The sequence below is a fragment of the Melopsittacus undulatus genome, chromosome 2, assembly GCF_012275295.1.
Source record: "Melopsittacus undulatus isolate bMelUnd1 chromosome 2, bMelUnd1.mat.Z, whole genome shotgun sequence".
Classification (NCBI taxonomy): Eukaryota; Metazoa; Chordata; class Aves; order Psittaciformes; family Psittaculidae; genus Melopsittacus; species Melopsittacus undulatus.
Genome location: NC_047528.1, coordinates 83,228,549 through 83,253,421, shown reverse-complemented (window position 1 = coordinate 83,253,421; position 24,873 = coordinate 83,228,549). Strand labels below are relative to the sequence as shown.

The window sequence follows — 24,873 nt, the reverse complement described above, 5'->3', positions numbered from 1 at the left end:
TATTAATAGTGCACATGGAGCCACATTTGTTCTGACGATCTGGGCATTTTCAATATGTATTCATCACTGTATGTAGGTGCAGTGATATGTAAGAGATGAAGATCAGAATCTGAACTCAGTAATATGCTATTATTATTCAGAGTGCAGTAAGGACAATTACATTACTTTTTCCTGGCAAAACTTATTTTTTTTAAGCCATATTAAATGTTCTTATGTTTCCAGATATTTTGTAATCTTTGCAATAACCTTTTTATCTGGTTATTTTTATTTTTTTTTAATTTATTGACTATTACTTATTGAAGGCCTTACATACAAGTGATCAAAGTAGCAATTAATTTTTTTCTTTAGTTCTCCAAACCTGGGACAATTTTTTTTCTGGAACAATTGCTTCACTTGCCATTGATCCTTCTATTTTTATGGGTATAATTTCTTACTTGTAATTTTGTGTTCCTGGTTCTAGGTAAGGTTGTTTGGACTTTAATTTTGGACGTTAATTTTCTCTGTGTCGAATACCATATGTTCATCCTAACCTTAAGGATTTTATAAAGTCCCACCAACAGAAATAAGCTTTCAAAGGCTATAGGCAGGGTGTTAGCTGTAAAGAACTTTGTACTGAGATTCCACATTGTTATCTTATAAAGCACTCTAAAATATTTTCACAAATATATTCCTGTTAATACTGAGTCAGAGAAAGCCTTTTATACATTCCAGTGCCCTTGCGCAAAAACCTGATAATGTTAAGAATACTTTAAAAATTGTCTTCTAGTGTCTGACATTATTTAATAGCAGTTCTCTGACCCTTCTCATCTGTGGTCAGTAACTAATTAACTGCAGGTGAGAGGTTCATGGGTTGCTGGGATCAGTTCTAACACAATATACACTCAAGCTGGATTTTATGAACTTTTTCGTTTGGCATATATCTGTAAGTGGTATACACCTTTCCTTCTGTGGGAAGGCGTATCCCACTGAAGAACATCTGCAGGAACAAAATCCATCATTAAGTGACACTGATTTACACTGTGGTTTTCGTTACATTTTAAGCCTTAGAGGCTTGAGGTTTTGTTGTTTTTTTTTTTAACTTACAAACCAACCAATAGTATTCATTCAAATGGAAGTGCCATTTAGAAAATGTAAATTTACAGTAATGAAGGGATTTTTATGTTACCTCTAACTAAATAATGTTGCCACAATTATAAAGGCCTCTCTAATAGTGTCTCTACATATTTTGTCTCATATAGTACTGCAGAGTTTGGTCTATTCTAGATCAGAAAGGCCAGATTAATTATGTAGATGTCACAATGTGTTTATCCTCAACTGAAGTAGTTTCAGTGAGTTTTGTAACTCAGTCTTTCAAGAAAACAAAATTTTAATTCTTTTTGGTGTACCTAATAACTTCCAGAACTCTTCAATTCCAATCTGTAATAAAGCAAAACTATTAGGCACGTTATTTTTTAAGTGTCCATGTCAGAAGCTTTCCTGTTGCCTATTTAAGGGAGATAACCCAACAATTTTCACAAGGAAACATGTTTCATAGATTTGGAGCTTGTGTATTCATAGTCACTTGTGTAAATGGGCTCCTGAAATGTCCTGAATGCAGCTTCATTCCCCTCTGATTGGGAGAATTGGTCATCATGGAATCCCAGGACTGTGGTTTGTGATGAAAACTGTCCTGGCTTCAGCTGTAGCAGTTATTTTTCTCCCTCCTAGTAGCTGGTGCAGTGCTGTGTTTTTGACAAATGTCGAATGCTGATCACACACCAATGTTTTAGTTGTTGCTAAAGTAATGCTTAACCTGATCAAGGACATTTTAGTTTCTCATGCTCTGCCAGTGGTCAGGGGCACAAGATGCCGGGATGGAGCAGAGACAGGACACCTGACCCAAACTAGCCAAAGGGGTATTCCATACCACAGCATGTCAGTTGTATTCTCTCCCCTTTTTATTTCCCTTATCATTATCATTATTGGTGATAGTAATTGAATATTATACTTTAGTTACTGGACTGTGCTTACTCAACCCATGGGGTTAACGTTCTTTCATTTCTTCTCCTCATCCCACTGGAAGTCGTGAGGAAGAAAAGAGGGAGTGAGCAAGCAGCTGTGTGGTTCTGAGTTACTGGCTGGGCTTAAACCATGACAAAAACTCAAGTCTTGTTGAGAAAAGCACAACCCCTAGAAAAGGACTGCTAGTATGTCTGTCTTAGACACAAATCTCATGAAACATTATGGAACACATCCATCAATAAATATTTCTTTTGTTGATAAAAAATATCAATATTTTTTATTGAATGCAACTATTATGAGGAATTAATATAGTTACAGATCCGTATTTCTTTTAAAGTAGTTTTGCAAGAGTTTTCATTCATCTCTCAATTCTGTCTCCCCCAGTACCTACACCAACAAAGAAACTTAAAATAAACCAAAAATATTAGGGTTTTTTTTTTCTGAGATGTTGTTTGTTTGTTTTTTCATGAAGAGCTGACATAAACAAACTATTATAATTTTGCCAGCTGTGTACCAAAACCTCCATGTTGCCAGGAATCAAAAGATAACACACTGAATGTCTCAGAGTCTAAGGGGGAAGGAGCTCAAGTAATTATTTGCAAGAAACAGGTTGCAGCTGTGGGCCGTATGCCAGCAACACTGTGGAAAGTGTCTGGGTAGACCTTCAGCACAACCCTTGAGCCACATGCTGTAGCCATAGCACAGAGATTTTACTTGAGCAGTTTGAGAAGAATTCTGTTATTCACGCTGCCTGCAGACCACAATCTTTTTGTCGCTTCAAGTATACCCTGAAGTTTACATCAGAAATCCTCATCCAGATACAGCACAGAAAGGAGCTGCTGTTTTGTGCCCTTTGTATACAGCTTTCTAAAATGGGGGGTTAGATTTGTTTCTGATTAATTTTAAGTATTTAGTCCTTAGGCTATCTTTGCTTTGACTTGATTGTGATTTGTGTTTTCCAGTTGTTTTGCACTTTCTTTTGCATTTCTTTTGACTTGAACATGCTGCTGTGTGTGCTTACAGTTTTTCACCTAAGGCTTGAGCAGGGGTTGCTGAAGGGTTTTCTTCTCTTTCTCTAAACTTCAGCTGAGTCCATGGAAAGATCTTTCTCTCTTCTGAATATAGGAACAGCAGTGATAGGTAGAAGGCTCTTTTCCCTGCTGAAGCATTTTTCATCCCTTTTGTCTTTAGCCTGCACTGTTCTCAACCTGCACTGAAAGATGCAGGGTTGGAGCTACTGTTCAAATTTTATTTGCTTTCTGAGAACTCTAGGATCCTTTGTTCTGCTCCCTAGAAGACCCATGTATTTTCAATGTAGGGAAGCAGTCTTCCAGAAAATATTAAGAATGTAGTTTGTGCTGACTAACCTCAAGTAATTAATTAATTAATTAATTAACTTTCTATTATTCAATTGCATATATCTTATTGTTTGCATATTACTTTGTTTGGTTGGTTTATTTTTTCTTGGTCAAATTGCTTGGACAACTAGGTCTTCTGGTGTTTTTATGCTGCTATGGGTGAGTCTGATGCTGGATGCTAACCAACACTTGTTATCAGCAAATTTAATGATTATAAAGTTCCCACAAATCACTTTTCTTTCAAAGAGCAGATAAAGCTAATAATTATTTTATAATTTATATGGACATATGAGAAAGTTTTTCATTCTTTTGCCTTAATGAAAATATAGCTGTTAATTATATCTTGCAATAAACCTTTAATATTACTGAAGTACCTAAGGACTTGTTCTTCAGAAAATGTGAAGCCTGATGTTAGTTTGGTAAAAAAGAAAAATCACTGCTGATACTTCTCAAATGTGATCCTGTTTCATAATGCTTTTTGAGGCATGAACCTTTCATTTCTGGCTGCATTTGCACTGAAATACATACTGTGCAACATAGTGTCTTACTGTGTGACCTAGAACAGTTTATCTCTTCTTTGCAAAACTGAACTTGGTTGCAATTGCAACTTAAAAGTACAAGAGCTTTACAATCTGGTCAGTTCTAAAAAGATTTTAATATTTTTATTCCCTCAGAAGAAATTAAAAAAAAAATTAAAAAAAAAACCCAAAACTTTTAAGTGACTTAGCTTTTGTTTTCCCTTTGTGTTTCACCAGTTGAAAAGATACAGAGCCAGTGGGATGAAGTGCATGGACACCTCCAAAGCCGGAGACAGCAGCTTCATGAAATGTTAAAGGATTCAACACAGTGGCTAGAAGCTAAACAAGAAGCTGAGCAGGTTCTTGAACAAGCAAAAGCTAAACTTGAGTCATGGAAAGAAATTTCCTACACCGTGGAAGCTCTGAAAAAGCAGAATACGGAGCTTAAGGTCACTACTGAGAAATAAAGTATTTCAGTTTGAGTTAATTCAATTGTTAAAGAAAATATCCTCTAACTGTTGCACAGTACACAATGAGAGCAACCTCTATCCCTTATTTCCCACAAAAATATTAGAAAGAAATTCACTTACAATGTCTAAATTGTCACATAATCCTTGAATGAAATGAGTCTTAATTTATCACTCATAACAAATAGCTGACTGAACTTGCAGGAAGAATACCTACCTTTCCAACACAAGTATTTCTCATATTTTCTGTACAATAGCCTAAGCTGCAGACTGTGAAACCCTATCGCATTGCTGTGTTTGTCTGCATTAATAACTAAGCTGTATAAATTATCTGGAATTAGTAAAGAAAAAAGAAAACAAAACAAACTATATGGAAATATTTTGAGAATCAAGCATTTTAGATTTGCTGCATGATAATCTCACTGAGTTCAACCTTAGCAGGGTTATTAACCGCAAAGAAAAGTCTGTAATGGCTGCTTTTGTGATTTTAGCACATATGTTGTCACATTCTGAGTGATAAAATATGCACCTCAGTTAACTTACTTAGTTGAGCTATAGCTCAAGTACCAATGCAAATATGCCCTAAGTGTTGCATCAGTTTTTAAGTTTCTTGTTATGGAAATGGTCATACTTTGGTGACATTCTTCATGAATAAATTTTAAGAACAGCTGTTTCAGGTTAATAATATCTCATTTTCTGGTTGGAGAAAGATAAGTTTGAAACCAACCATTTGATAAGCCTCTTAAAGTGAGTCTTGCCTCCATGTTAATGGAACGTTGCATCTTAGTTATTTGGGAGAATAGTTACACAAATATTTTTTGTATGTTATCCTCTCCTGCCCACCAGGACTTTTTAACTCCTACGACTCAGCTATTTGGTTAATGTTTGTGGACTTAGAACAGTTTTATTTTCATAGCTGAATAGTAATGAACTGCTGTGAAGAATAATGGGGTGAGGTCCTCATAAATTGATTTTACCACAAAAGTGTGTGTATAACTGCACAACTGGTCTTCAGCTATGTCCATCATCAGTTACTCATTACTTTTCTGATATTTAGAAGTAGATAAAAAAAATCTGCTTGGGTATTTACTTGCCTTTTTTTTTTTTTCTTTTTGCTTGCTTGTGAGAAGCATAGAAACGTTCATCGGCCCATTGGTTTAGGGATGAGGTGTGGTTAAGTTTTCTCATTTAAGATTATACCATAAGGGTAATTGCTTGGGAATGGTGGATTATGGTAAACAAGGGCAATCACTAATGTATTGGAAAGCATTATAGGTTCTGTATGCTACTGTCATTCAGCATAGAGGACTCCCATTTGTCACTGTCTTTGTGCAGAGATAGAGTTCTGGCTTCTGCCTAGTGTGTGTTTTGTTTAGGGTTTTGGGTTTTTTTTTTGACAAAAAGCTTCAACAAAGTCAGTGTCCCAGCTCAGCAAAGACTCAATTAACAAAACACTTCTGTGCAAACAGTCTTATGTCCTTGTGTTGGAGTCTCTTACAACTCAACCACAAATTACTTAACTAGGAAAATAATTGAAAATAAAGGTTTGGAAATGGATTTTTTTTACAAGAATATATGAGGTTCAGATTTTTTACAGGGATATATGAGGTTCAGGTGAAGTTCATCTAGAAGTGTATGCCTTTCAAAAACATTATAGGGGTTTTGGAGAAACATTCTTCAAGGAGAGAGATAAAAATGTGTCCTTCTCCATCCATCAAGTTACAGAGAAAGTATACTAGTATACTTAGTCATAAGAATATATCTCTATGAATAAACAGGGGTTTTGAAATGATACCTGCAGACTACCTTCACTCCTTTTTTAAAAGAGATGAAGGACTTGGGCTATCAGTATTTTCAGCCACTCCCATCCCAGTCTGGATTCAGTGTGACCTGTTGTGTCAAATTACAGACATTAGTCTGTAATTCTAACTTAATTGTCACAGCTAGTCCATCTTAATTTGCTGTGCCCTCATGAGCCTCAACAAGCACTACTGTTCCATGGTTGTTTAATTTGTTTAGCCATTCTTCCTCAAGTCTGGAAGAAATTCACCTCTGTCTTAGAGAATGGGGGTGGTGGTGATCGTCTGTTTTTTTTTTTTCTTCCTTTTTTTCACCCTCTTTCTTTTGTGCCAGATTTCCTAGCAGAATTAAATCTTTGTCTGCCAGTAATTCCTATTGTGTCAAATCCCTCATGAAAGCTTCTCAGATGTGACAGCATCAGCTGTTTTGTTCATGCTTGAGATAAGGGGTCGTGAATTCAAACAAAAATTGAAATATTTTTTGAGTTTAGCAGCTTTAGATTTCTTCTGTACAGTATTATCTAAACTGAAGGACCTAGAAATACATCAAGCCCTGTAAAGAAATGTCTTCACTGTAAAGAAATGTCTTCCTTCTGTGCCAAACACATATTTTTTTATGTTTTTCCTTGTATATATAGAGCAAGTATGCTGTCTTTTGGCTTCCTGTTAAACTGATGAAAGTAAAACTGTCATTTCCATTCATTTGTGTTGAGGGAAAGAGAGAGGTCAGTGTGAGTCTTAAATAAATTCTTCAGACATATTCATTTTGTCAGCTCTGTATCTCAACACAGCTTGGTGTGAGAAAGTAGTCACCAAGTGTTCTTCTGATTTGTTCATTAAACATTATAAGTCTGCCTAAACAGAGTCAATGGAAAAATTCCCCTCTAACTGATCTGTAAATCAGTGCTTGTGTTAATACTTTTCTGTTAGTACCTCCTTACACATGAGGGGTTTTTATTTGTTTCCAGCACCATTGTAAAGAAAAAATCTGTAACTGGCTTGTATTTGGCCTATAGTATTTTTAACAGAATTTGATAAGTTTCTGAGATTTAAATGAAAAGTAACAAGTTACCATATAATTACCAAATATATTATCATAAATATAATCAAATATAATAATAAAAAATACTCCTTTAAATTCTGATTAATTCAGAGCTAATTTGCTGAGCATTAGAACATGTTTTTCACTCTATTTTTTTTTATTTTGTTATTTGAGAACTAAATTCTAGGTACTTGGGTTAGGTAAGGAGAATAAGAATAGGGCATTTTGGCCAGTGAGAGTCTTAATCCATTAAAGTCCTGTTTTTTGTTGTTTATTAAGTGATGACTGCAGATGGTTAACTCAGCAGGCTGAAGGTTATAGGTGTATAAATAGTACAAATTCACACTTCGGCTTCTTTTCATCCACAGGTCATCTGAACATCAGCTAGTGTAAAACTAGTCTCTTAATGCAATAGTGGGCTTACATTGAAAGATATAAACCTGCTAGGATTGCCCATTCACTCCTATTCTCCTTATTTTGGTAAGAGCTAGTGAGGCACATCTTCTTCCTCTGTACCATTTTAGCTGGGATGTCAACAATGAAGAGAAAGGAGGGTGGAGAAAAGGTTTTCTTTCTTATTTTCTTTGAACACCTATTTCTTATTCATCTAAATAGGAAAATATATAGCAGTCTGATTACATTCCCTGCTCTGTTGGGTTACAGAAGACCAGGCAAACTTCCACTGACATAGTCTGGGAAGTAAGCTTTATACCTCAGATTTGTGGATAAGACTGAGGCTATCTCTCTTGCCTCATCATCTTCTTAAAGGGGCAGTTCACTTAGTAAGTATTGTTTTGCCACTCCCTGCATACTAATACAGTATGCAGTACAGTCTCTGCATATTTTAGTAAAACAATTAAAAATTAAGTTAGTTTTTGGATGTAATGCAGACAGTGGAATAGAATTCCTTGATTAAAAAGACCCAAACCTTATGTTTATAAATTAAAAAAAATAATTTTTAAATAAATAAATAAATAAAGCATACTACGGATATACAGAAGGACAGAAAGACAGCCTGATTCTCCAGATTTGTGATATATATGCTTGCTCAGTGTGGGAATTTATATGTTCAGATAATATGAATGTACATACATATTATCTAGACATACGTATTGCCATATTCAAACTTCTGTGAATCTTCTATTTTATTCCACTGGGCAATCCTAAGGTAGAATAAAACCCAGCTTTGGTTTCGTTACTTGTTTTTAGTAAAGGATCCTTAATTACACAGACTTTCTTCCTAATAACATCAACTAGTATCTTAAAAATAAAAAATAAATTTATACCCAAGTAACATGATAAATGCATAGCCTTAATTCTTTATGTTTTTTAATAAACTCAACAAATTCTAGTGATAACACAGAAAAACCACAGAGAATGCTTTAAAAAAAGTCAAAATGTAATTAAGCTAATTAAGTATCTTTAAAAAAACAAAAACAAAACAAACTTGAATGTGTTTTTAACAAGCTAAGATATAGATGACACAAAAAAATATTTAAGAGAAAAAAGAATAATGTCAAAAATTTAATTATAAATATTCATCATAGTAATGTAAAGAATTAATGGTCCTCTGGTAAGACAGACAGTTGAAACATGTACCACAACACTTTGCTCTCAGTGTATGCGCACAGCGCAAAGTTGAAGCAAGGCATACACTCCTCAAAGCTGTTGAAAAATTACAGACCAGTTTCCAGTAAAATAGAAAATACAAATTGTTTCTGTCAGCAAAGCTCTTTATATTCATCATTTCTTTCCTAAATTATGATCTCATGTTGTAATGTCAGGAAGTTAATGGATTAATGTTGAAGTTAATGGTGAGAACAACACTTTTGGAAATAACCTTGTAATGGATCTTTCCATATTTTTATTATAAAACTGTGTTTGAAAGGTTTTATAAGGTCATTTATATTCACATGGGACTGGGCAAAAAAGAGCTTACTTTCAAAGTAAAGTTTATGGGCCATTGATTTACAATACAGACAAAATGTTATAGTAACTTCTGTTATGTAAAAGGTAGTGAACAGTCACTCTGCTGTGATTTTTTGGCAGGAAAAGAGAAGCTGTATATTGGTGTAATTTTAAGCAAAGAGAAAAATAGAGTATAATAAAGATGGCTAGACTTAAATGTTGAGTAAACACTTGCTCTATGCTTAACATAGGAGAATGACTTAAATAAATTGTTTAAGCATCTTCAGCTTAAATGAGCTTAACCATAACATACCCAGATGGGTTTCAGGAGCAGGGGTTAGTAATGCCCTCCTAGTGTTTGGTTAGTATAAATAGGATCACTTTTTCAAAATAGAAAATCAGGTTGCTGTCTTGGTATCTGAGGTTATCTGCTGCACAGTAATTGTGTTATCTGCTATCTCATGAAATAACAGAGGAAAAAGATAAAGTACATATTTTCAATTTTAAATTTTTGAGAGCCCCTAGAGATGCTGAAGCAGGTTTTTAGCAGGTAAGGGGGGTTGGGGAAAAAAATCAAACTCCCAAAAATCTCCACCTGGACTCTATTCAAAATTCAAGCGTGTTTCAGGTCTAATCTTAACCAAAACCATCTTACAGGCTTTCTAAGATGAAAATGTAAGTGTACAAAATATTAAAAAAGTATTTACTTAGTATTTAGACTCTTTAATCAGGGATTACATATTTAAATTCTACTTTATGTGGTGAATTCCTTATCCCAGTCAAAAGGTTTGAAAAGGAATACCACTTTGGGAGAATGAGAGGGGAAAAACCTACTTTTTCTTCACAGACATTTCTCAATTTGTGTATTATAGCAAAATAAAGAGTGACAAACCTTACTGTTTATTTTTTGTCAATAGCTTCTAATGTTTGCATGCAATTTATTGTTTCTATTTATAAATACAAACTTCTTTCTTCTTTGCATTGTCTCTTTGGTTGGCTAGTCTTCGCCTAGTACAGAAATACAATTAGACCATCAGTTGTTTTTGGTCTTTCATTTTGTTGTTAGACATTATGGATTAAATATGTAGCTTCAGTTCATTTATATGGAAATTTGTGGTATAAAAAGACTAACAAGAAAGATACATGGGAGCTGGTTGCTGGCTGAATGTTCCTGATTTCCTGAGTTGCTTCTGTAGTGAGACAGCTGGCCCAGGTGGAGTGGAGAAGGAAGAAGAGAAGAGAAAGAGGAGAGGAAAGTAAAAAGAAAAGATTTACAAAGATTTAAGAAGCTTTCTCAATACTAAGCATAAATTAGCATTATAAAGACATTGATAAGTTTACCAATAGTATTTTGCTGTATTGCACACTTACTGCTATTCCAGTAGATGGCACTAATTACATAAACAATTCACTTAAACAAAGTAAATTCAAAATGAGTGAAAACACATGTATTAATTCTCCAAATATCAGTATTATTTCACAGTACAAAAAAAGAAAATTAGAACATATAATTTCACTGTATTTTCCATGTCTGTATAACTTAACATCACAAATAGTGATAGTTTGCATAATAGAATCATAGAATCATACAATAGTTAGGATTGGAAAGGACCTCAAGATCATCTAGTTCCAACCCCCCTTCCATGGGCAGGGACACCTCACACTAAACCATATCACCCAAGGCTTCATCCAACCTGGTCTTGAACACTGCCAGGGATGGAGCATTCAGAACCTCCCTGGGCAACCCATTCCAGTACCTCACCACCCTAACAGGAAAGAATTTCTTCCTTATATCCAGTCTAAACTTCTGGTGTTTAAGTTTGAACTCGTTACCCCTTGCCCTATCACTACAATGCATAACAACACGTCCATCTATTTGTGTCTCAGGAAAAAAAAGTCAACATTCTAATCAGTGTTTATCAATTTGAGCTGTTAGGTTTTATCCAGCATTTAGGATTTGGTTGCTTGCTCCTTTCAGAGAGTAGAAGTAGTCATATGGTCTGATGACTAAAATAATTTCTTTAGAAAGACTCTGACCTTAGTTGCCACTAGATCTAAGGAAGTTTGGTGGTTTTTTTCCCTTTTGTTTCTATATTGGTGGTATAAGTTGTTCATCTTTTCTAATAAGCATAAAATATGTGTGATTATTTTATGGTGATTTGAGGCTAATTCCTTTTCTTTCTCTTCTTCAGCAATTTGCAAAAGAAATACGACAATGGCAAATAAATGTAGATGTGGCAAATGACATGGCACTTAAGCTACTCCGTGATTATTCAGCAGATGACACCAGAAAAGTAAAACTGATGACAGATAACATTAATGCAACGTGGGCTGCCATTAATAGGAGGTAGGATATAAATTTTGCTATTAGTTTTGCTATTAAATTTCATTAACATTCATTGTCCAGATTTGGCTGGAGATTATATAAGTTGTAATTTCTGAAAAAGTCATGGTTATAGTGATAAAGAAATGAATTATTGTGATTCTTCTGTCATATTTTTTGGAATTGTGTCTTTGGAAGGCCATTTACTGTTTACAAATAAAATTTTGCCTCTTGCCAGTTTTCCTCTGCTGTAACTGATTGCTGACTAAATTCAGTTGATAGGTTGTATATTTTAAATATTTAAAATACACGAAAGTGTTAAAAGTGTTAAATATTTGTATGTACTATCTCCACATCACAATCACTACAGTGATTTTGAGTCATAAACTTAATCTGAAATTAACAGACATAACCTACTAAAGCAGGTTCAAAGTAGAAATATTATCCTATGACTTTAAAGAAAATCTCTAGTCAAGAAAGTTTTTATGAGATCCTTGTTCTCATTCTTCTTTACATTTCAATCTTGCAGTGTTTGGGTTAGATACTGACTGCTCTCTAAAAGCAAGTTTTGCAGCTTGCCACCAAATTGTGAATCATCCAATAAGTAATCTACAAGATCAGAACATATTGAAGAATAAAAGTCAACTTTCCTTATAATAGTAAGGGTTTTAAAACAGTGCACATTAGATGACATGCATAAAATTTAAATCAAAGTTGTTTTAATTACTCTGTTGGATTAAGTTTTATTGCTTGTAACTGAAACTAGAACTGAATTAGATTTGAATATGTTTTTAATTAAAGTCTGTGAACAAGGCCAGAAAAGTCAATTTAGTTAAATATTCAGTAAATTCAGGAGATCTTCTTGTATAATGGAAGTTACTTAAATTACTGATAAGTACAGAAATTTATTCACACTTTTTGATTAATATTTATATGAAGTTGATATTCATAAGAATGAGGAATTTGAACAACATTTTTTCTGAAGCAGACTCACCACTAACTTAAGATCCTGTTCAAATGAGAGACACTGGTGATGTCCACATAATAATTTGAATATGTTTTTTAAAATGATCATCAGTATAAACAGTATCTGACTGCATTTCTCCTATATAATAGTAGCCATTTTGGACATAGTCATTGTAGCCATGTTTTCTTAAAAAATTTTTTTTGCTTTCTGTGAAAGCAAAAAGCAAAAACAGCCAGGGGGGCACATCTGTTACTGAGTAAGAAAGGCTGGGTATCTAATGCTCAATATTTTCAAAAATACTCAAGTATTTTCCAGAAGTAGGTAAAATCAGTAGCTCAAAGGGTTATAAGGGAGAATGAAAGGAAATTGCTTTTGTCCCTATGTATGACTACAATTGCTGTGGTGAGATGGCTTTGTAACCCTGAAGTCCAGGATGTGTTTGTAGCTGCTGTAGATGCAATTAGCAATTGTAGCTAAGAGTGTCTTTAAATCTGTTAATGCTTCAAGCACAAACTCAAGCTGTCTGATTTTCACTAAATGTGAGAATTGCCATTGGTACAAGGACTCAGCCAAGTACTGGGCTGACAGAGAGTATGAATTGTCCACAAAACACTCCTTGCAAGCTTCTAGAAAGCTTACAGACTTGTTCACAGCTTATACATTAGATGAATTGCTGTAGTAGTAAGTGCTTTATGTCTTAGAAGAGAGCTGTTAGGTGACTGAGTTGACATTTCTCATTATGAAGTACAAAAGCATAGGACTGAGCCTGAGCAGGTAACTGTAAAACTAGTTTCCTATTTTTTTATTGCATGACTTCACTGCCTTTGTAATTTTTATTTATTTTTTTTATTCAGTTCTTTGTATATAATTTTTGTAAGGCCTTTCATGATTTGAGAACTTGGAAGAAGAATCATGCTGCAAACAGCAGTTGATAAGCTTCTTTAGGGGCTGTATCACATTTCTATCTGTCTTCTGTGAGACATTGATAAATACAGACATACTAAAGCACCAAGTCAGCAAAAGACTTGGAAGATTTTCTGCACCTGTAGATTTTCCAGGCTTGCTTGAAGCAGTAGCCAAGCTTTTTGCTTGTAGAGCAGCTCCTGGTTGAGGCATTGAAAGAACCACCCAGATTTCTTTTGATCAGCAGCTCTGTGTAAAGAGAAGGTGGAATTCATTGGCCTTTGAATTACTTAAATGCCAATTTGGTCTGTAGTGGGAATGTGTGTAATTTGTTTTTACCTCCATCTATACTTCAGATTTCAGGTTATTGCATACAGCAAAGCAAATGATTTCTGGTTGGTGGGGATCTTTGGAGCTATAAGATAATACTTACTCCATAAAGACATATGAACTCCTTTGTCACAGGCTCCAAGAAAGGCTAGTTCTCCATCAAGTTGCATAGAAAATGATATCAGATATATCAGTGAGTGTTATTTTCATCTAAATCATAAGTAGTATTCTGGTGACTTGGTGACATTGCATTGATGTTGAAATATGTTCCAAATAATGGTCTTGACAATTTTTCTAATATTTTAGAAATTGTTTTATCATTGTTTGTTAATGTCTCGAGTGCCAAGAGGACATATTCTGCAAAAGATTTTAATTTATTTTTGCTATATCCTTAATGTAAATGGCCTAAAAGAGAAATTAAGAATGGCTTACATTCTTTTGAACTGATTTTCCTCTTGCCTGCCATCAGTATCAGGATTGTGTGTCACTGTAAAAAATGTGAAACCTCAGTAAAACAACAGGCAGGCAACCAGCAGTAAATTTCCACTTTGCCTGTTGGTAATAGTTCAGCCAAAGCAAGTACTTTAGTCATTAAGGCAACATCTGCCAGCTTGTGTTTTGTTTTGCTTAAGTAGATTTGCAGCTGATTGCTGTGTGTTTACCCTTTGCCTTACTGTTCTGTTTTATAACACTGAACTATAATGAATAACATTCAACTCTTTTAATAGCCAAGTTGGTGAGTACTTGATGGTTGCCTTTTCACTACCCACTTTTTAATTTCTATTTTTGTTGTTGGCACTGTAAAAATACACTAAAAAGCACACAAACTGATCAGCTGGACAAAAGCCAGTGTGACTTGTAAACAGGTCTCTTCTTATCCTTTTTAGAAACATTGATTTTCCAAGAAATAACAATATTATTTAAGCTGTAGCAATTAAGGCAAAAGCAGTCTGTATGCTTGTATTAACAAAATTAAATCTAAAAGATGAACTAAAGTATCCTCAAGAGAAAAAAATATAATGAAGGAAGTAACCATTAGTAATTTACTATATAAAAAAATGTTTATTGTGTTAGTATTATGTACTGGGGAAGGACTATTACTCCCTTCTTTTGTGGGCGCTCATATTTTATGTGAATTATTATATAAAACAAAACCACTTACTTAAATTTTATTCTTTCCAGGGACTCTACCAAATGTGTTTAAATTTCACTAATTTAAATATTAAGCTGCAAAGGAAATTAGATCTTTCGTAAGTGAAGTTTGTATTATGACAATAATTACGTAGTGTACTCTGGGAGTTGGTTAGAACTCCAGTGCATCGCTGTCTAACAGGCATCTTCAAATATTCACATTGTCCATCAGTTCCTATGCTCAAGTTAAAAGGAACTTGATGGAACTCGGACTGCATTGTAGGTGTTAAGAGCTTAAAATGCGTTTTTGGCTCCTCAGACAAGATATAGGACATATAAATCAGTCAAAACACAAAAAAAGGTAACTTCCCCCAGCTCCCTCCCCACCCTCGAGGGTATGGGCAGTGAGGAATAAATATATACACATATCTATATTTATGTTGTTGTTATTAAAGTTGTAGGAAGTTAGGAATGGACTGGCAAGCTGAGTTTCTAGACAAGCTATTTGAAAGTTCTGAGATACCAAACTCCATATTTATCTCAGAATGGTGTTAGTTTTCAAATGCAAGGAGTTGTGCAAACACTTTGATTTTGTATGTTAGCTGGATGGAATGAAATGCAAATGGCCAAACAGTATAAGGTCATAAACAGTACAAAAGTATAATGTTTATCTGCTTACTTTGTAAATGCATACTATAACAGGAATTGTAAGTATAGAAAAGGTCATAATCTAGTTTTGATCTGTAGGCAGTAAACCTTTCCTTGTCAATGGTTGTTTGATAATAAAAATACGATTTTTAGAATGTAAACTTTATCTCTACATAATGTTTGTGAGTATAATTTTATTGCCTGTACAGAAAGGACTTGACCATTCTGCTAGGGACAGGTTTTCTTAATATATTGTACCTGTCGTAATACTACTTTGCTTTATGGCACTTGTGAAAGTAATCGCATTTGCTTTACAGTTGAGTTACATTCTGGGCAAGGAAAAATTGCATTTACACATGAGCAACAGCCAGGAGTATGAAGTGTGTTAAGTTATACTGAAGATTCATAGTTGTTTTCAGTAGCTAGACCTTTCTGGGAGTCATATCTGAAGAGCTTATTTGTTCATTTAGGCTTGGACTGCTGAAGTTAAGAAGAAAAAAAAAATCACAATCTGTTCAATCTGTTTCATTTTAAAGAATATTCCCATCTTCCAGTACTCCAAGCAAACTCAGCCTTTTATCTTACATTCTTATATTGCTTTGAAGGTTGGTCTGCATTTCAAAAAAACATGTAATTCCACGTGTAAAAGCAGCTATCATAGTTCTTTGTGCAGGCACATTTCCTTCTAGCACAATGAAACAGCTACTTCAGACAGAGATGATGATGGTCAAATGTCAATTTCTGCTGTAATTTTTTCTTTCTTTTTCTTTTTTTTTTTTTTTCCAAAGACACCATAGTACGGTAATTTTTATTTTTATCATCATATTTTGGTGATTTTTTTTTTAATAATTTTGCCAGGCTCCAGAAAATAGGTATGTCAAGTGACTGCTTTTTTACAGCCAGTATGTCACACTGAAGCTTGTTATTTAAACCAGCTTAACAATAGTTATTCAAAATTGCAGACTGCTGGAAAGCATTGCAGTTGTAGGGCAATTATTTTGTTTTATGAGAGATCCTGATAATAGGATCATAATAAAGCTGAATTTTCAGTCTAGGTGTTTTTCAATGCTGTCTTTGAGAACTTTGCTTGGTTTCAATTCTACAATGACTTAAGTAATTTTACTTAGTCAATAGAACTATTCACATTGAATGAAAGGGAGTGTCTAGTCTCAGGTATCACACCCAAGATTATATTAAGGAGCAAATGATTTCATATATCAGTATGTTTTTCTGGAAGAAAGTGTAGCTCTGACTATTAATTTGAATAGGAGGAGAAGCAAAATTTTCAACAAAGCATTTAATCCAGTACTCTTCTGGGAAGTCTGACTTCTATACAGAGTCCTAATGTCTTTCACATTAGGCAAGAGGGTTCAAGAACACTTCAATTTTCATTAAACTAATTTGTTTCACTTTTTTCAGTACAGCGCTGCATGCTTCTCTCCAGCAGTTAGTAACATCAGCAAATGCTAAAGAAAAACTCTTTACTAGCTGCTTGTGATGCAAGAATGCTAAGGCTTTTGTGTGCAAAATATGGGTATCTTTGAAATTTTGGAAGAGCTGTTTCCAGATAAAGGACTGAAGTATTTTTTGTTTTCTTTGTTCTATTCTGTTCCTATTTAGAAAAAAAAAAGTGCACTGTCAGAAAAGGATTATAAAAAGGGTTCAGAAAATACTCTGAGTTTAATCTGAGGGTTTTTTTTTATTTATGTTTTATTTGGTTAAATATCACCATTTAACATATCTATATTAAAGAAGTATATTTAAAAGGCCATTTGGGGAAGAGGGACTGTTTTATGATGATATATAAAAGGGAGGCTGCCTATTTGAACAACATTTTGCTAATTACCTACACTCTCAAACAAATATTTATGTACAAAATATAATCTTATCAGCAATTACATCATTTAAGATTTCTTTGTTATTTTTTCTAATAAGCCTAAAAGTAATGACATTTCAGCCACATATAGGAAAATATAAAAAGATATAAACACAATTCCAGGCAAATCTCCTATAAATAGATGACTTCCAAAATCTCCTTAGCTCCTTATATTCTAGTTTTCACCTTTGTTCTCTACTCAGCTGACTGTACTTTTTGTGCAGTAATGACACCACTACGTGGATCCGAGATGAGAGGTCAACTGAAGGTACTGAATATTTGTGGTTCACTTTATGAGAGGGTAGTCTTCAATGTGCAATGCTTTCAAAATGCTTGTAGAAGCTGCTGAAAAAAGCAATGTTACCCATAATATGGCATGATTCATCATTTCCACCTTTGTGAACATATTCTTGTGATTTTTGAGAAACTTAGAATTAAAAAAAGGGAAAGAGTTCTTGAGTTATTTCAGGAGAGGGTAGCATCAGTAGTTCAGTACTTGACTAAAACAATTTATGGATCCTTGTGACTTCAGGGACATGTTTCTTAAAACTCTTATGTCATTGTGAATAAACTTAACGTTCCCAACACTTGAATAAATACAACTGTAGACTAGTACCTTTATTAATTCCAGGAAGACAATAGATCATCTGTAGGTCTGCTAAGTCCTCTCACAGACAAACAGAAATGACCTAAAAGAATAAAGTGCTGTTTTTCTTAAATTGATTGTTTTTATCCAACTTGTCTGCCCCATAAGTGGCTTGCTGAGGTTTCTTAGACACCATGTATTCAGCTGATTGATAGTCCAGTGGTTTGTGTCATTAACAGTAATCTAATGTTAATGATTTCATTATAGACAAAAGGAAGGACAGTGCTGGCATTTTGCAAAGAGGCTTTCAGCTTCAAATACTGAGGGCAAATTAATAATCAAAAATAAGCAGGAAAACTGAAAGTAGGACATCTGGAAGACCATTGCTTACCGCTCAGACAGTTGCTCTCCATTTTTTATTCCTCCCTCCTCCCCCCACTTCTTGGTTTATATTTTGGTCTTGAGTGAAATGGAGTTCTGCTGCTTTGATCATATTTACCATGTGTTAAATGCTGGTTATTCCTTTTGATAAAAATGAGAGCAGTTCTTATGCTATAGCGAAATCCATCTGGACAAAATTATTAAATAGCTCATGGCACAGAATTCTGAAGGGAGGGACTAACTTGAATAGTAATCAAAGCTTAATATGGACATTTCAAAGAAACACTCCATTTGAGAAATCTTACTCTTTTGCGTGCCAAGGAGGTGCAGGAGGAAGTACTAAGAAAGACATAAGACAGACGGATTTTGTGAGAGAAAGAGCAGAAATGTTTATTTTCGTTCTTATTCTGTTAGCAGATTAAGACAAATGTGTTGTTCTTTTTCTTAAAGGTGAGATTTTCTGAAGTAATTAGAGAGTTTTAGTCTTCATTTGAACAAGAACAGAAGTTAGTGCTCTGTGCCATGAAAGACCAACCTTAAACCTGTTTTCTATTAGTCTGCAGATAAATTGATGAAGTGTAGCAAACTGATTACTGCTCTCATCCAAAGCTTATTGCAACAAATGAATGTCTTTCCTTTCCCCTCAGTAGACTTTTTATCAGACTTTCTGTCCTTTAAAACAAACAATGGAACAGGAATTAATAAAGTTGATGGAGTTGCAGAGTGCCAGCAAAAAGGAATTTGACCTTAATTGTAATTTTTTGTTTGCATTATTATTCTTGTGATAGCCTTGTTTTGTTTTCACCAAGGTTTTCTATGTTTGTTTAGGGGGTTTGGGTTGTTGGTTTTGTGGTGAGGTTTTTTGTGTGTGGTTTTTTATTGTTTTTTTTTGCGGGTTTCTTTTTTTTTTAACAGCGTTTCCTTGCAATTACAAGCTGTGGTGTTTCATGGTAGCTTCTGATCAGCTGCTGTGCAGGCAGTGTAAGCTTCCCCCTCATTGGCTTGTCAGTCATAACTGAAACTGAGAGGATAATTCAGGATGTCTATTAAATCTTTAGTCTCTGAAAGCTACCACCACCAAATGTGTCAGTTTGACAGCAGTGGTGCTTGCTTTTTGTTTTGTGTCTGTGTTTTAACTACAAATGATATTTCAACCACGTGTTGCCTTTATACAAACTCACAAAGAAACTGATGAATTGCAATGAGTCATTATCATTTTGGATGAGGATCAGTGGCACAAGAGGCTGATGGCTGTGACTCTTACTGACCAAAGCAGAGACCTGTGGAAGTGGCAATACTGAAGGAAGATGTGAAAACAGCAAATTTAGCAATGTAATTTTCTTGTATGTTCTAGATTAGGGGTGGTGAGAAATCATGAAGGAAAAGTGAAATTAAACTGGTAAATCTGAGGATAGAGATTTTAAGGTGTATCTGATACATATAAGGGGAAACAGTAAGGAAGCAAGGAATCTGTGAAAAGGAAAAGATTAGCTTGTTCATGTTGCTAGCATTCAGTATCAATCACATCTTGACCAGTACTCCTAATTTCACTATAGTGTGCTGCATTCCCTGACAGACTTAAAAAAGTTGTGGAGCTTTTGCCCAGCTATGAACATTAAATCTCCTGAAAACCCTAAGAAATGTTATCTCCTGCAAGTAATAAGAAATAATAGCTCTTGTAATTATCACTCTAGCTGGCATATCTGCAGATCCTTCCTTTGTGAGTGATATGTAATCAGTTATGTATCTGATAGATATCTGCTCAAACACAATAGTGCCTTGTGGCAATGAGTTATACAGGTCCATTTTCTGTTGGTAAAGACAGAAAAAAATATTATTTTTATCTGTTTAAAATGTGTACATATATTTTTCAAATTCCATTTGCTCAGTTGACACAATGTAAGTTAAAAAAAAAAATTATTATTGGAATTACCTAAAGTGCCCAGCTTGTGAGAACCGTTTCCCAGTTTGTGCATTTTATCTTATTAGCATCTTATGTTTTGTTTCTTATTTTATTTCCCTCTTTTCTTTCATATTACTTTTTGTTTGTTTGATTGTTTGGGTTTTTGTTGTTTTGTTTTTTTGTTTTTTTTTTTCATGTTAGGCAAGTCTCATTTGGTGGCTGTTTTTCTAAAATCTAACCTTGAGGCATTTTCTGTACCCTACAACAGGACTTTTATATGCTGATTTCAGTTATTGTTTTAAAAACTAAAAGAGATGCTGCTGTTTATTATCAGTCATGGCAAACAATTCAGAAATTTCCATGACTTCTTGGTGCTTAGAGCATTTCTGAGGTTCATAATTCAGTGTTATTAATTAATCACTGATTGTGTCCATTGCTCTGTTATGAGCCATATTTCTTTACTGATTCCAAGAAAGTAGATTTATTTTTGTAGTAGTCAATCTTTAAGTTTCGTAGTGTGGTTTTACTCCAGGGGATGGGAGGCAATTCTTCCAGATCTGTCCTCTCTCTTTGTTTCTGTCCAGCAGAATAGACTTGCTCAAGTAAGATGACTCTAAGCAACCATAGTTCTGATCTGCCTTTTGTGACACCATTCCTTTTAATACTCAGTTAACCCTTTGAAACTGTGGATACATGTCACTGTTACTTCTTCTTATGTTGAGGAAATGAAAGGAGAAGCATAGAATGCTTTTATTAAATTTTGCTTTGGGTAAATTTATTTTCACATCATGTCACTGCTTTAGTCTTTTTGTGTCTGGTGTTACTCTCATTTGTGTTGGCTAGGACAACGTATTCAAGCCAGCATTAGGAGAGTGAGATAATGTTGGGCATAATGTGGGTTATTTTTTTTTTTTATTATTAATAATCTTTCAGATGCTAGTATGTGTTGACATCTTCGTGAAGCTGTTGGTCTTGATTTTAAATACTAAATTCCTTTAAAACTACAGCTAGTTGAAGAAGCCAGCAGTGTAATACTGAGTTTAAAATCCTCCTTGTAGTGTCGGTATTTTGTACACATCTATACTGAATCTTTCCGCTATCACATTCCTGATGGTATCTTTCATCTGGAATTATTCACAGTTCTGCCTGGGTTATACTATTCTAAATATTTTCCATCTTGCTCCTCACATCCTAATGCTCAGGGTTGAATGTTATTTACGTTTACTATGTTATACTTTTTTAACCCCAGTTTTGTTTCATTCAAGACATTTCTGTAATTTTCCATCCCTGCCATGGTTCCTAAAAAGATCCTTACATAGGAACTTAACTTGTGGATAGTCAATAAAGCAATATTTCTATTTCTAGTTTTCATGCCTGTCTTTTAATTACTTCTAAGAAAAAATTGGCAAATGTATAAAGAAATGTAAAATTGTATTTATGTTTGAAAGCAGAAATCTTTAGCACCAGTTTCCAAAACAGGGCTTTATTTCTGTTTCTGATGGAAACACAATACTTCAGTACTTGTACACATGTATTAGAGGTGTATTTATTCTTTACAGATGGTTTCTCCTTCCAGATAGGTATTTGTTCAGGCACTGTCTGATTATGGAGGGCAAGATTTAGCTGGTCACAAATATTAAAGGTTGTTGAACATATAGCTAGATGTCTAAATGGAGACCATTGATGAGTGGCACCCCTCAGGGTTCAGTATTAGGACCAATGCTGTTTAACACCTTTGTTGACAATATTGATTGTGAGATTGAGTGCACCCTCAGCAGGTTTGTCAGCAACATCAAGCTGTGTGGTGCAGTTGACATGCTGGAGGAAAGAGATGCCATCCAGAGGGACCTTGACATGCTTGACAAGTGGCCCAGTGACAACCTCATGAAGTTCAAGGCCAACTGCAAGGTCCTGCACCTGGGTCTGGGCAATTCCAAGTACTGATATGGGTTGGGCAGACTGGACTGAGAGCAGCCCTGAGGGGAAGGACTTGGGAGTGCTGCTTGATAAGAAGCTCAATATGATCTGGAAGTGTGCGCTTACAGACCAGAAAGTCAACTGTGTGCTGGGCTGCATCAAAAGGAGTGTGACCAGCAGTCAAGGGAGGTGATTCTCCCCCTCTACTCTGCTCTTGTGAGACCCCACTTGGACTGCTGCCCTCACCTTTGGGGCCCCCAGCACAAAAGGGATGTGGACCTGTTAGAGTGAGTTCAGAGGAGAGCCATGAAGATGATCAAAGAGCTGGAGCACCTCTCCTATGGAGACAGATGGAGAGAGTTAGGCTTGTTCAGCCTGGAGAAGAGAAGGTTCCAAGAAGAGTAGTCTTCCAGTGCTTAAAGGAGCCCACAAGAAATCTGGAGAGGGACTTTTTACAGGGGAAGGTAGGAATAGGACAAGGGGGAATGGCTTTAAACTGACAGAGGGGAGATTTGTATTAGATATAAGGAAGTTCTTTACTGTGAGAGTGGTGAGGCAGTGGAACAGGTTCCCTGAGGAGGTTGTGGATGCCCTATCAATGGCAGATTGCAAGGCCAGGTTGAACAAAGGTTGGGCGATATGGTCTAGTGTGAGGTGTCCTTGCTCATGGCAGAGGGGTTGGAACTAGATGATCTTTAAGGTCCCTTCCAACCCAGAACATTCTATGATTCTATGATAGTTATGTTCATGTGGTAGCATCAGAAGTTTTCTTCATGTATAGTATGCTTAGCTCAGACTGGGTGAAATGAGCAAGTTACTAGAATAATACTTGATATGTGGGGCTAATAAAATTATTAATATAAGCCATTCTTGTTCAGATTGTCATTTTGAATTAGCTTCAGTATATTAAACAATTATATAGAGCAAATTTGAATGCATGTTTTTCATTAAAATATTTTAAGAATTTACTTAGTGGGACAATATATTGCAGGTACTGGACAGCAAATAATGGATTTTTTCAGATCAGAAGCATAGATACACATAAAAAAGTTACAGAAGTTAATATAAGATATCAAAATAGCACGTAAATATCTTACAGACCAAGAAGAACAATATGTCATGATAATTCCATATGGATTTAAAAATATCTATTTCCTTTATTTTCTTGTTCAGAATTTTATCCTTTAGATAGAGATTTTACAGTAACATAAATTACTTAGTAAAGTATGAAAATTTAGACATCTGTGGCTACTGCAAAGCATGGAATTTGTGAGAAATTAGTCTAAAACTGTATTTCTCCATGGCATTGTTAAGATTATTCTATACACAGTCATGTGCATGTACCTCACACTTCATGAGCAGAATGAAATGGAGATCAAGTAATGCTACAGGGTTTTTTTACCAGTGCACTTATTTACTTGTTTGCCTTCTTAATATGAAGGTTAACAGGTTATCTTTAGTCCATCTATGAATACATAATAGATATGTTAATATCAGTTGAACATAATTGTTGTTAATCACAACTCAAGGCTGCCATCTCCAGTGTTTATTTGAGGTTAAGAAAGTTAAAAGATTTATTATTTTTTTTCTTTTTTATGGTTCTTCTGAGAGAACCTATCTGTTTTTTAATGTTTTACATAATTTTTCCTCCCATGAATTCTTAACATAATTGTTCAAATCTAATTTCTAGGAATCCTTTGTAGTACTGGGATAGAGCTTGAAAAATTAAGATAACTACCATTTGAAAAAAAAGTGATATCCAGGCTAAATAATGGGGAATTGCCTGCATGAGCTCTATCAATACTACCCCTTGTTACTCAGTTATTTTCTTGTGATGTCTGTTGTGGATATAGATTGTGATTCATTTCTGTAGTTAACTTTATACATACAGGTCTCTGATAAAACAAAAACAAAAACTCTTGTGCTTAGTGCATTGCCTATACCTTGCTAGAAAAGCTGAACCATGACTTCTCTGAATAAAGATCAAAGCATAAAATAGGGGATAATTTAGTGATTCAGATATTCCGGTAGAAAATCATAATACAATGCTATAATGACAGTGTAACAATGCTCAATACCAGATCTTATGGAAAGGGAAGGTGACTTTTATTTTAAACAGTTTCTTATACTGATGTACTATTGATGTGTTTGTCCCAACTGTCCAGCATTTAGGCACCAAGATATTTGTACCTGAGTGTTTAATCCATAGGAATTCCTTGGGATAACACACAGAACAAGGAATATCACCCAGTGATTTTTCATCACGTCTCCTGTGGTGCTCTTAAGTGGTCAGCACTTTTTGTCATGTGCTTTCTGTGAACCTGGATAAAAAACATAACTCTGTGAAATATTACCCATTTTATTTGCTGGCTTTTGCCTTCTTGAACTGAAGGAAGTGAGCAAATTTGGGTTGTGTAAGTCCATGGGCATTGATGGGATGCCCTCATGATTCTGGAGCGTGCAAAGAGGAGAGAGCCAGGCTCTTGTGTGGTGCTCAGTGACAAGACAAGAGCAATGGGCACAAACTGGAACATAGGAGTATGGAGTATCAGTAAACGTTTTTTCACTGTGAGGTTGACTTTGTGCTGTAACAGGATGCCAAGAGAGGCTGTGGAATCTCCATGCTTAGAAATACTCAAAAGCTCACATGGTACTGGTACCTTGGTCTAGAGACTCTGCTGGAGCGGGGGAGTTTGGATAACATGACCTCCAAAGATCTATTCTAAGCCTAACTGTGACCAAATTTACAGAAATGAGCAACTGTCACTGGTTTTTTGGGTTTTTTTTTCATGCTTTCTACTGATTTCTCTCAGGA

At 34.9% G+C, this 24,873-nt stretch overlaps 1 protein-coding gene across 6 annotated transcripts in view; it reads left to right on the top strand.

The window, feature by feature from the left end:
* Window positions 1-24,873, top strand: part of DMD (dystrophin) — a 1,017,291-nt gene that overhangs the window by 746,476 nt on the left and 245,942 nt on the right. For all 6 annotated transcript variants that reach the window (XM_034074486.1, XM_034074485.1, XM_034074487.1 and 3 more), the window contains 2 exons: window positions 4,115-4,326; window positions 11,286-11,440. In XM_034074486.1, coding sequence (XP_033930377.1) covers window positions 4,115-4,326; window positions 11,286-11,440 — 367 coding nt within the window. The remainder of the gene's footprint in view (window positions 1-4,114; window positions 4,327-11,285; window positions 11,441-24,873) is intronic.